General features: G+C 47.5%; 1 protein-coding gene across 2 annotated transcripts in view; it reads left to right on the plus strand.

Annotated features, from left to right (window-relative positions):
* Window positions 1-12,980, plus strand: part of ACVR1C (activin A receptor type 1C) — a 1,080,214-nt gene that overhangs the window by 928,214 nt on the left and 139,020 nt on the right. For both annotated transcript variants that reach the window (XM_069225150.1, XM_069225149.1), the window contains exon 7: window positions 729-853. In XM_069225150.1, the coding sequence (XP_069081251.1) occupies window positions 729-853 (125 nt within the window). The remainder of the gene's footprint in view (window positions 1-728; window positions 854-12,980) is intronic.

Here is a 12,980-nt window from a genome sequence, read left to right on the forward strand (position 1 = left end):
GCCTGCTGCTCACTATGATTCTTTATTGTGTAAAACCTCCTATCAGTTTATAGGTCAGCTCATAAAAAATGTTTCTAGTCGCAAAAAGTAGATTCGTGAATTGTAACCTCTTTTTGTGACCAGAAAATTACTACATGTGACTCTACACTGCTCATTTTTTCTGTAGTGCTGGGTGACAGTTGGGCTTGATTTACTCCCATGGGGAGAAGAAAAGGAACCGCCACACGGTACAATGAAGAAAGACAACCACTTTCTGTTAACAGTCCATGAAAGAGACAGTGCACCGCAGACTGCAATAGCTATATTTAAAAGCCTGTCATGGAGACCTGGATTAATCTTTTGCTCGATCTGGGCTCCTAATCGAGGATACTACCAGCATTATTTTCTTACCTTCGGAGCTATAATGGAAGTTAATTACCCTTACCTGCGATGGAAGTGCCTAATTGCAGGTGAGGGCAATAACGATGTTGATTTTGGCTACATCTTCTATATTACATTGTATTGTATCATTGTATAAGGCATTGTATGTTACAAGACTGTACTTTCAATTTTTATAATAATTTACGGCTATTCACTGAGAAAATGTATGAGTTTGTAACAGCTACGTCATTAATTAGTTGTGTTGGGCATATTATGAGTTTGCAGTTTCAAATGCTAAAGTAATTTTGTTGCACATGAAAACATCTACACTCGATATCTAATAAAGTAAGTGCTCTCTTGTTTTAAAGATACATGGCTCCTGAAATACTGGATGACAGTATGAACATGCACATCTTTGAGTCGTTCAAACGTGCAGACATTTACTCTCTTGGGCTGGTGTGCTGGGAGACAGCACGAAGATGTACAGCTGGAGGTAACAAATATTGAAGATGTATGGATTTTGTATAATATATCTATTTGTACAGTGTGTGGCATACTTTCTTTAAGGACTGGAATATTAATAAAGGAAATCAATCCGGCTAAAATATGTCAGCACCCTGGAAGGGACAATGAGAGCTGGCCAACCATGTACCCTGCTCCGTTTGTGGGTTATTGCCACTGTTACAGGTCAGCAAAAGAAGCATTTTGTGCTACCGGCTCCCTTCCTTTGGTGCGTGGTGGGCCCCACCAGCCTAATGATAAACACTAGGGAAAATGGGTAGTGCAGCGAAGCAGGAGTTTCCTCTCACCAGAAATACAAATTAAAACAAGCATTTGCAATGCAATGGGTCTCCCATTTGCTTGAGTTAGAGCTATTAGCGTTGTAAATTCCTAACTGGACTTTTCTTGCCACATAAAATGAAAATGAAAAGTTAAACTGTTCACATAAGTGAGCCGATTCAAAGCGCCATGGCCACCATGAGCATGTGTGTGAATGATAGAGACTAAAAGTAAAAAAAGTTTGCTTGCAGTCAAATGTATCGGCAATCATCCATTTATCCATGTAACAGGGACAGTCTGCAAGGTGGTAACAAAACCGCCCCAAGGAGGGACAAACGTAAAGTATTTACCAATGATAACAAATAATTTTTGAAGGGCAAGTCCACGAACAAGTGAAAGTGATGGCCGTGAAGTGAGCATGGTTATAAACTCACACAACTTACAACAGGTTAAAGGGCTTGCACGCTCGACCTAAAAACAGTTTCATTTTCTTGTAGTTCTCCCTCATCCTCCATCTCAAACTAGCCATTTTATAATTGGCTGGCCAGCCTCTTACCTTTGCTTTGTTCAGGAGGAAGCCAAATTGACTTGTTTGTTTAATTTTTTCCACTTTGCTTTGGTTGATCAAGGTCACTCTACCTTTCAGCAGAACAAGGGGAGGAGCTTATCCATCAGTGTCTGAAATGGCTAGGAGGCTGAAGGGGCACCACAGGAGAACATAGCAATTTTTTCACCCTATATTTTAGATGAGAGGGAACTCCTGCTCCCACTGGACTCCCAGTTTTAAGTTTTGGATGGGGAGGGTTCTAAATAGCCTTATTGTTCTAGCAGGGTAAAACAGTTGTTAATTACCCCCACTTGTGATACCTCCATTGCCTGCAGTTCAGGCCCCAACTGCTGAAAGGGTAGTTGGGAGTTTTTTTAAGGCCCATATTGAGAAATGCTTAATAATTAATTTAAATTTCTATTAATGTAAACAGTTTAAAAACACATGTGCACATGTTTAGTGTCTTATAGTAAAGATAGGTAACAACGTTGACGTACAAACCATTAATGTTTTTCAACTGTTATGTTACCTTAATTTGTTCACCATTGGTATAATGATGGTGTGGGGCATTTAGTAGGCGGGGTGTATGATGTTAGGAAGATGTGTATACCTGCTTAAATAGCCACATTTTGAGTTCTTTAATAAAGATGAAGTCATTTTTGTAAGAGCATAAGGTTACAGGAAAATAATTCCAGAGGGAGGGTGCTAGGAAGGAGAATCCATGGCTTCTCGTTCCAGTCTTCTCAGCTCGAGAAATGATCAGGAGGGAGGAGGAAGATGTACACATTTCTCAAACTGAACAGTATTTCATTAATCTTTCTCTTAAAAAGATGGACACTTCCTTAGAACTGCTTTAAAGGTGAAACAACAGACTTCAAATGTAATCCTTTGTTGTAAGGGAAGCCAATGGAGTTCTCTTAACAAAGGACTTACACATGAGTGTTTTGGTGAATGTCGGAAACTGGCCCCTTGTTTGTAGTACCCCACACTTTTTGCCTGATATCTGATGCCAACTTGACTAAGGGCCTCATTAAGAGTTTGGCAGGTGGCGGAAGCCGCCCACCAAACTCTTTAGGACGGTCTTCCGCCAGCTGGCCCTATTAAGAGACAGAAACATCATTTCCGCCCGCTGGCCCAGAGGGAAACTCACCACAACACTGACGCAGTCGAGCCAGCGGCAATGTTGCAGTGCGTCGGGTGCGGCAGCACCCGTCGTGCAATTCACTGCCTGCTTTGCAGGCAGTTAAAAGCGTAGCCAGTGAAAAGTGCGACGGGGCTGTCAATGGGGGCTCTGCACTCCCCATGCCAAGTGCATGGGCAGTGCAGAGGCCCCATCCAGGCACCCTGTCTCCGCCAGCAGTGCATGGCAGCTCTGCCCTGGTGGATTAAGACCAGCAGCAACCTGGCAGTGCCGGCAGTCGGACTGTGGCGCTTACTCCAGGGTCAAAATGTGGAGGCTGGATCGTCGCATTGGTGGCGGTCTGACCTCCACTGCGCCTCTGGTGGTCTCATGACCGCATGGGTCGTAATAACAGCCTAAGTGTGTGCTGGGATTCTGCTAACCAGGCCTGTACACCTGTGTTCTTTCCCTAAAACTGTACCATTTTTTCACAGTTAGCACACCCCTATCCCACAGCTAATTCCCTTGTAAAAGGTACAAGTGGTATCAAGGGCTCTGTGACCAGGGAGGGTCCCTCAGGGATGCAGCATATATCGTGCCACCTTAACCCCTTCGCTGCCAGGCCTTTTCCCCCTACTGTGCCCGGCCTTTTTTTGACTATTTGGAATAGTTCTCGCTTAGGCACTCATAACTTTTCGTCCACATAAGCTACCAACGCCAAATTTGGGTCATTTTTTCCCAACATCCTGGGGATTCTAGAGGTACCCAGACTTTGTGGGTTCCCCTGAAGGAGGCCGAGAAATTAGCCAAAATACAGTGAACATTTTGTTGTTTTTTTAAATTGGGAAAAAAGGCTGCAGAAGAAGGCTTGTGGTTTGTTCCCTCAAAATGGCATCAACAAAGGGTTTGCAGTGCTAAAATCACGAGCTTCCCAGCTTTCAGGAACAGGCAGACTTGAATCAGAAAACCCAATTTTTCAACACAATTTTGGCATTTTACTGGGACATTCCCCATTTTTACGAGTTTTTGTGCTTTCAGCCTCCTTCCAGTAAGTGACAGAAATGGGTGTGAAACCAATGCTGGATCCCAGAAATCTAAACATTTCTGAAAAGTAGACAAAATTCTGAATTCAACAAATGGGTAATTTGTGTAGATCCTACAAGGGTTTCCTGCAGAAAATAACAACTGAAATAAAAAATATTGAAATTGAGGTGAAAAAAACAGCCATTTTTCTCTGCGTTTTACTCTGTAACGTTTTCCTGCAATGTCAGATTTTTTAAAGCGATATACTGTTACGTCCGCTGGACACTTTTCGTTGCGGGGATATATACGGCTTGTAGGTTCATCAAGAACCCTAGGTACCCAGAGCCAATAAATGATCTGCACCTTGCAGTGGGTTTTCATTCTATACCGGGTATACAACAATTCATTTGCTGAAATATGAAGAGTCAAAAATAGGTATCAAGAAAACCTTTGTATTTCAAAAATGGGCACAAGATAAGGTGTTGAGGAGCAGTGTTTTTTTGCACAGCTCACAATTCTGGGGGGCCCATACTAGCATGAGAATTTCTCGAATAGACGTCTTTTTTACACACTGTCTTACATTTGGAAGGAAAAGGTTTAGAGAAAGACAAGGGGCAATAACACTTGTTGTGCTATTCTATGTTACCCCAAGTCTCCCGATAAAAATGGTACCTCACTTGTGTGTGTAGGCCTAGTGCCCGCAACAGGAAATGCCCCAAAACACAATGTGGACACATCACATTTTTCCACAGAAAACAGAGGTGTTTTTTGCAAAGTGCCTACCTGTGGATTTTGGCCTCTAGCTCAGCAGGCACCTAGGGAAACCTACCAAACCTGTGCATTTTTTAAAACTAGAGACATAGGGGAATCCAGGATGGGGTGACTTGTGGGGCTCTCACCAGGTTATGTTACCCAGAATCCTTTGCAAACCTCAAAATTTGGCTAAAAAAACACCTTTTCCTCACATTTCGGTGACAGAGAGTTCTGGAATCTGAGAGGAGCCACAAACTTCCTTCCACCCATCGTTCCCCCAAGTCTCCCGATAAAAATGGTACCTCACTTGTGTGGGTAGGCATAGTGCCCGCCACAGGAAATGTTCCAAAACACAACGTGGACACATCACATTTTTCTACAGAAAACAGAGGTGTTTTTTGCAAAGTGCCTAGCTGTGGATTTTGGCCTCCAACTCAGCCGGCACCTAGGGAAACCTACCAAACCTGCAAATTTTTTAAAACTAGACACCTAGGGGAGTCCAAGATGGGATGACTTGTGGGGCTCTCACCAGGTTCTGTTACCCAGAATCCTTTGCAAACATCAAAATCTGGCCAAAAAAACACTTTTTCCTCACATTTCGGTGACAGAAAGTTCTGGAATCTGAGAGGATCCACAAATTTCCTTCCACCCAGTGTTCCCCCAAGTCTTCCGATAAGACTGGTACCTCAATTGTGCGGGTAGGCCCAGTGCCCGCGAAAGGAAATGCCCCAAAACACTATCTGGACACATCAAAATTATCAAATACAAAACTACCTGTTTTTGCGGGGCGCACCTGCGTTTTTGGTCCTGGGCTCAGCAGCCATACAGGGAAACCTACCAAACCCAGACATTTCTGAAAACTAGACACCTGAGGGAGTCCAGGGAGGTGTGACTTGCGTGGATACCCCAGTGTTTCCTTACCCAGAATCCTCAGCACACCTCAAATTTAGCTAAAAAATCAAATTTTTCCCACATTTCTGTGTGGGATCACCGCACCGGGACAAATTTCCTACAACCCAACGTTACCCTCAGTCTCCCGGTAAAAATGATACTTCACTTGTGTAGGTGGGCCAAGTGCCTGTGACAGGGAAGAGCCAAAAACATGTCAAAATTGAGGGGGAACCAAAGCGGGTCCAAAAGGGCAGTTTGGAAAAAAACATTTTTAGGCTGACAAGTGGGGCTGAATTTCTATCGGTATAGATGAGACAATGCTGGGTGGTAGGAATTTTGTGGATTCCTGCAGATTCCGGTAGGTTCCATCACAAAAATGTGGGAAAAATTTGTGATTTCCAGCAAAGTTCGAGGTTTTCAGGGCATTGTGGGTAAGAAAACGGTGCAGGTGCATTTGAAGCACACCACCCTGGACTCACCCAGATGTTTAGTTTTCAGATGTGTCTAGGTCTTGTGGATTTTTCTACATGGCAGCGTCCCAAAGTCCAAAAAGTGCAGCCCTCACCATTCCAAGTGGGACAATTTTGAGAGTTAGCCAAGCTCTCATGGACCAAATGTAAAACCAAAACCCCAAATAATCAAATGTCTACTTGCTTGCCATGGGATGAGATGTTTTAGTGTGCGGGGGAGAGCTGAAAGACTGTTACCCCCTTCAGTTGGGGTAGGGGCATAACCCTGCCCATACTTGTTTGTAGCCACCACCCCACTATTTTTTTTTAAAATTCCCTGGCATTTAGTAGACTTCCTGCCCCCCGGGTTGTGGATCGGGGGTAATTGCCCCATCTGCCCACTGGTGGGCAGAACAACTTGGGCCCCATTTATTTGTGGTGGGGGTATGGCCATACCCCCACCCTCTTATTTTGAAAAGAAAATCTTCCCTGGTCTCTGGTGGGCTTTCTGCCCCTCTTGGGGGCAGGTGGGCCTTCCAAAAATAAGCTCATTTTCCCCCAAGGGGGGCAGATATGGCCAACATTAATGTGCCTCCATGGGGAGCGACCCTTGCCCAAGGGGCTGCCCCCCCAAACAAAACACACACCCCAATCCCTGGTGCCTAAGTGGTTTCTGCCCCCAAGGGGAGCAGAAATGACCTAAAATAAATTTGCCCCCCAAGGGGAGTGACTCTTGCCCAAGGGGTCACTCCCCTTGCATGAAATTGGCGCAAAAAAAAAATCTCTGGTGCCTAGTGGATTCCGCCCCCCTTGGAGGCTGATCGGCCTAATAAAAATAGGCAGCTCTGCCCCCAAGGGCCTAAAATAAATCCCCCCCCCAGGGAAACGACCCTTGCCTAAGAAGTCGCTCCCCTTACGGGAAATTTTCACAAAAAAATAAAAATCCCTGGTGTCTAGTGGTTTCTGCCCTCCCTGGGGGCAGATTGGCCTAATACAAATAGGGGGACAGAAATGGCCCAAAGATAATTTTGCCCCCAGGGGAGCGACCCTTGCCTAAGGGGTCACTCCTCACATAAAAAAAAAAAAAAAAATCCCTGGTGCCTAGAGGTTTCTGCCCCCCCCCCCGGGGGCAGATCAGCCTAATTACAATAGGCCGATCTGCCCCCAAGGGGGGCAGAAATGGCCTAAAACAAATTTGCCCCCCCCAGGAGAGCGACCCTTGCCTAAGGGGTCGCTCCCTTCAAGAGAAACTGACAACTGACAAAAAAAATCCCTGGTGTCTAGTGGTTTCTGCCCCCCTTGGGGGCAGATTAGCCTAATAGAAATAGGCCGATCTGCCTCCTAGGGGGGCAGAAACAGCCTAGAATTAATTTTGCCCCCAGGGAAGTGACCCTTGCCTAAGGGGTCACTCCCCACATATAACAAAAAAACAAAAAATATAAAAAATACCTGGTGTCCAGGGGGTTTCCGCCCCCCCTGGGGGCAGATCGGCCTAATTATATTAGGCCGATCTGCCCCCAGGGGGGGCAGAAACAGCTGTAAAATTATTTCCCCCCCCCCGGGTAGCGGCACTTGCCCAAGGGGCCGCTCCCCTTATGTGTACATATAAAAAAAAAAAATCCCTGGTGTCTAGTGGTTTCTGCCCCCCTTGGAGGCAGATTGGCCTAATAAAAATAGGCTGAAATGGCCTAGAAAAATGTTTGCCACCAGGGGAGCGACCCTTGCCTAAGGGGTTGCTCCCTACAAATAAAAAACACAAAAAAAAATCCCTGGTGTCTAGGGGGGTTTCTGCCCACCCTGGGGGCAGATCGGCCTAATTGTATTAGGCTGATCTGCTCCCGGGGTGGCAGAAACAGCCAAAAAACGAATTGTCCAAGGGTCCGCTCTCCTTATCAAGTAAATAAAAAAATACAAAAAAGTCCCTGGTGTCTAGTGGCATTTGCAATCGGGCAGCAGAAATGCTCAGAGAAGCCTGAAAGGAGAGGAAAGGCCTTTCCTCTCCCTTCAGGCTTCTCTGACCCCTCCACCTGGGCTTCCAGCGCCGGAGGAAAGGCCTCTGATGAGGTCAGCGTGCGAAAGCGTACTGACGTCATCATACGCTACAGGGGGGTCACGGGGGGGCAGGGGTGGAAGGGGAAGCGATTCCCCTTCTATCCCTGCCTAGGGGAGGGGAATGCCTGGCCATTGGGGGGGAGCGCTAGCGCTCCCCCCGGGAGCCCATAGCAGGACGAGGTGACATTGACATTGTAAGTGCAGTGTGGCCATACTGAGAATATGGGCTGGGAGTTTGTCATTATGAACTCCATAGCTCCATAATGGCTTCACTAAAGTCTGGGAAGTTTGATATCAAACGTCTCAGCACAATAAACCCACACTGATGACAGTGTTGGATTTATTGAAAAATGCACCCAGAGGACATCTTAGAGATGCCCCCTGTATTTTACCAAATCCTTTAGTTCAGGACTGACCTGTGCTATTCTGCCACTAAGGGACAAGTTTCTGACCCCATAGGGTAAGGGCCTTTGTGCTCTCTGAGGCCAGAAACAAGGCCTACGCTGGGTGGAGGTACTTCACACCTCCCTCCCTGCCGGAACTGTAACAGTTGATGGTGAGCCTCAAAGGCTCAGGCCTCCTGTTACAATGTCCCAGGGCACTCCAGCTAGTGGAGATGCTCACTCCCTGGACAAAGCCCCACTTTTGGCGTCAAGTTTGGTGGGAAACTTAGAAAAATCAAGGAGGAGTGACCACTTCAGCTGGGACCACACTTTAAGGTGTCCAGAGCTGAAGTGACCCCTCTCCCTACAGATTCCTCCATCTTGGTTTGGAGGACAGGGATCAATAGGGTTAGGTCTGTGTCCCCGAATCCCCAAAAGGAGTGGACACCAGAAGGGTGTAATCACTCTCAGGGACAGTAGACATTGGCTACTGTCCTCTTACCCCTGAAATGCCCCAAAATCCAGGATTTAAGGGCTTCCTTGAACATAGCACGTCAGATTCCTGGGGTCCTCATGAGAAGAAAGAAGAAGGACTGCTAAGCTGACCCCCAGCCGAGAAGACTGAAGATGCAAACTGACTTGGCCCAAGCCCTACCAGCCTGTCTCCAGCGTCTAAAGACCTGCTAAAAGATGGTGACGCATCCTGCAGGACCAGTGACCTCTCAAAAGCCTCCAGAGGACTGCCTGTACCCTAGAGGACCAACAACTCCCATGGGCAGCAGCCCTGTCTCCACCTCCAAGTAAGGACTCCGGAACCGTGAGTCCTGCCCACTCTGCACCCGACACCCACGGCCCGTGTCCAGGTGGCCCAACGGACTAGAGCTGGTTCCCAGGCAATTGTGAGCAAGTGCCTACCCTGGATTGATCATCCTGTCCAACAGGACGATGCCTGAAGCCTGAATATGGAGGACCCCCAACTACGACAGAACTGGGCGAAGATTCCCGATGCCAAAATGTACCCCAGTGTCCCCTGGACTGTGAAATCTGACCTTCAGTGCATCAACTTCCAGCAGGCAGCCCTCCTTGCTGTCCAGCATTTGGTTTCCTGGAACCCACCCCCTGGACTTCACCTGCAGCATCTTTGTGACCCCCGGGATCCCCATACACATACCCACAGTACCCACAACCCTTTGCCAACACCACAAGACTGCAAGAATTAGCCACCGACATCACAGTGACAACTACAAACACATCACTGACACCCATAAATCCCTCATGCACCCCACAACACACACCCCACCACATCACCCAACACAATCTCACCAACACACAACATACAACACCTATGGCACCACAAAGGCACCCCCGTTTCACTGAGGAGGAGTTAAGGGTCATGGTGGAGGAAATTGTCAGGGTAGAGCCACATTTGTTTGGAGCACAGGTACAGCAGATTTCCATTGCCCGGAAGATGGAGCTATGGCGGAGAATCGTGGACAGGGTGAATGCCGTGGGACAGCGCCCAAGAACAAGGGATGACATCAGAAAGAGGTGGAACGACCTACGGGGGAAGGTACATTACATTGCAGCAAGGCACCAGCTCTCCATACAGAGGACTGGCTGTGGACCCCCACTTCCCCCCCCCACAGCTCACAGTATGGGAGGAGCATGTACTGGCAATATTGCATCCTGAGGGACTCGCTGGAGTTGCCGGAGGACTTGACACTGGTAAGTCAACATTTACTATCTATCACCCCCCATACCTGCATGCCATCTCACACCCTCACCCTCACTCCCATCACTCCACTACAACCCACGCACTGCACCTACACATATGACTAACCCCAATGCCAAATTCTGCATGCTATACCAATGCATGGACACCCCTCCCAGCCCTGCATGGACACTCATCAACAAAGCATGCACAGCATAGGGAAACTAACAATCCCACAATACATCACCATACACAAACAAAAGGTTGCAGGGCAACAGCAACCATAAAGGGGAGGATAGGGATATACAATATGTCATACACATGAAGCATAATACACCACTTACATCCCCACATGTATCGCAGCCAATGTCAGTGGAGAGAAGGTGCCACAACTAACTAGTCCCCCAACAGAAGATGCCCCCAGTGATGACAGTAACTCTGGACGTCTGGATCTGGATGACCTACCTGGCTCATCTGGGACCATTGGACAGCAGGTCACCCAAGCCCACTCACAGAACACCAGAGAGCCTCCCACATCAAGATCCAACACCACAGCACCCACCCAGCGTACCCACACCTCTGTCCCCAGGACACGTCAGTCAGCAGAGTGCCCACCTGTACAGGGAGCCCAGGCCACACCTTGCCCCAAGACAATCAGGGACCTGAGGTCAGTGGCAGTGGGCACACCGTTCAGGGCACAGAGGCACATGCCAACAGGGACACTGGCAGGACTGCTGTGAACCTGGGGGAGGCAGGAGCAGGGAACTCACTCTCTGAGATCCTGGGAGCCTACCAACATTCCCAGGACACAATGGGTCAGATCCTAGACAATGTGCAGAACAGGCAGCTGCAGGAGGGACAGTATCAGGTTATCAGGGAGGACTTTCAGGCCTTCAATCCCACCCTGATCACCATAGCAGGGGTGCTGGCAGACATGGCCAACATCATGAGAGAGGCAACAGCACACTAGCAGGCCCTTACCACTAGCCAGTCCATTGACAAGCTCTCCACTTCCACTTTCGTTAGTGGGCAGGAGACCCAGCCACATGACCCACAAGCCACCAGCACCCCTCCCCCTGCAGAAGGTGAATCACCCCACAAACGTTCCCTGAGACCCAGACAGAAGCCAGAGTCACTTGCTAAGCCCTCTGCCAGGAAATGAGAATCTCCTGATTGTCCACCTTGTGTTCCACACTGTCACCTTGTCCACTTTAAACTGCCTTTGTTCCCCTCCCTATGGACACTTGGACACTGCACCTGTGCTACAAATAGACTGGAGCAATACTCTGGACTTTCCTCCATCATCATCCCATTCTATTGCACTTTCAGCTCAATTTTTAGCACTACAATAAACACCCTTGAACGTAACTCGACTACTTGTATGTCATGTGTTGAAAATGTGTATTCATGGAAACAGTTACATCCATTGCAAATGTACTGTACATTGTGGGAGCATAGAAATAATGACCTGTAGATGGCTGTAGTCAGCACATCAGTACACAGTTGTTATATCACCAACACCTGCAATATGACAAACCATAGGTGACAGTAAATTGAGGTAAAAGGAAGTGAATGCCATCTTGCCACAGCCAACAGAATATACCAATAGTCAATGTTTTTTATTTTAAATTAGTGCATATATGGGTGGCTTCATGTGCTGTTTGATACTCATGATTTGTCACATTTAGTGAACTTTGATGTTGACACAATGACGTTTATCACGAAGTCACTTGGAATTGGTGTTGGAATTCTGCTGATAAGGTGCCAATCTGTTGTATATATTTCTTAAGACTTCTCAGGTGAGTAGCACAGGGCTCCACCTGTCAGATGGAGGCCATTAACCTGGCCTTCAGGTGGTAAAATGTTCTCTTGATGATCCGTCTGGTCATCCCATGTGCCTCATTACAACGTTCTTCAGCCCTTTTCCTGGCATTCCTCACAGGGGTCAGCAGCCAAGATAGGTTTGGGTAGCCAGAGTCATCTGCAAGTATTGAGGGACAACATTTAGCCACACACTATCCTATGGGGTTGACTCCAGAGGCATACACCAACATACTGTGGGTGAGTACCAAGGCTCACCTATTAGCCACACCATGTGCCTCTGTAGTTAGCCCATCACATTTGGGATGCTGCTATTCCTCAGAACAAAGGCATCATGCACCGACCCAGGATACATATCATTGACGTGGGAGATGTACTGGTCGGCTGGGCACACCATTTGCACATTCACTGAGTGGAAACTCTTACGATTCCAGAACACCTGTTCATTCTGGTGGGGGGGGGGACAAACGCAATATGTGTACCGTCAATTGCACCAATGATATTGGGGATATGTCCCATTGCATAGAATCCAGCCTTCACTGTGACCAAATCTTCCACCTGAGGGCAAGAAATGTAGCTGCACATGTGTTTTACCAGGGAAAACAAAACTCTTGCCTGCACAATTGAAAACATTGGCTGTGACATTCCTGCTGCCAAGCCTGCTGTCACTTGGAAAGACCCAGTTGCCAGGAAATGGAGCACTGATAGCATTTACACAAGAGGGGGGATCCCAGTAGGATGACGGATAGCTGATATGAGGTCAGGCTTCAACTGGGCACACAGCTCTGTGATTGTGGCCCTGTCCAGTCTAAAGTTCAGTATTATGTGCCTGTCCTCCAGTGCAACCAAGTCCACCAGAGGTCTGTACACGGGGTTATGTCTCCACCTCCTATTCATCCGTAGCAGTAGGTGTCCAAGGGACACAAGAATGAGTAGGCTATCACAATTTGAACAACAAAACCATAACTGCCGTCCACATGGTGCACTTATGTATTGGGACAGTGTAAATGTCGAAGTATGTGCCAATTTAATCTGTGACGCAGTAACTGTCAATAGGCTTGTTCCCCCCCTGAAATGGCGACTGCCTGTC

Source organism: Pleurodeles waltl, chromosome 3_1 (assembly GCF_031143425.1).
Source record: "Pleurodeles waltl isolate 20211129_DDA chromosome 3_1, aPleWal1.hap1.20221129, whole genome shotgun sequence".
NCBI classification, from domain to species: domain Eukaryota; kingdom Metazoa; phylum Chordata; class Amphibia; order Caudata; family Salamandridae; genus Pleurodeles; species Pleurodeles waltl.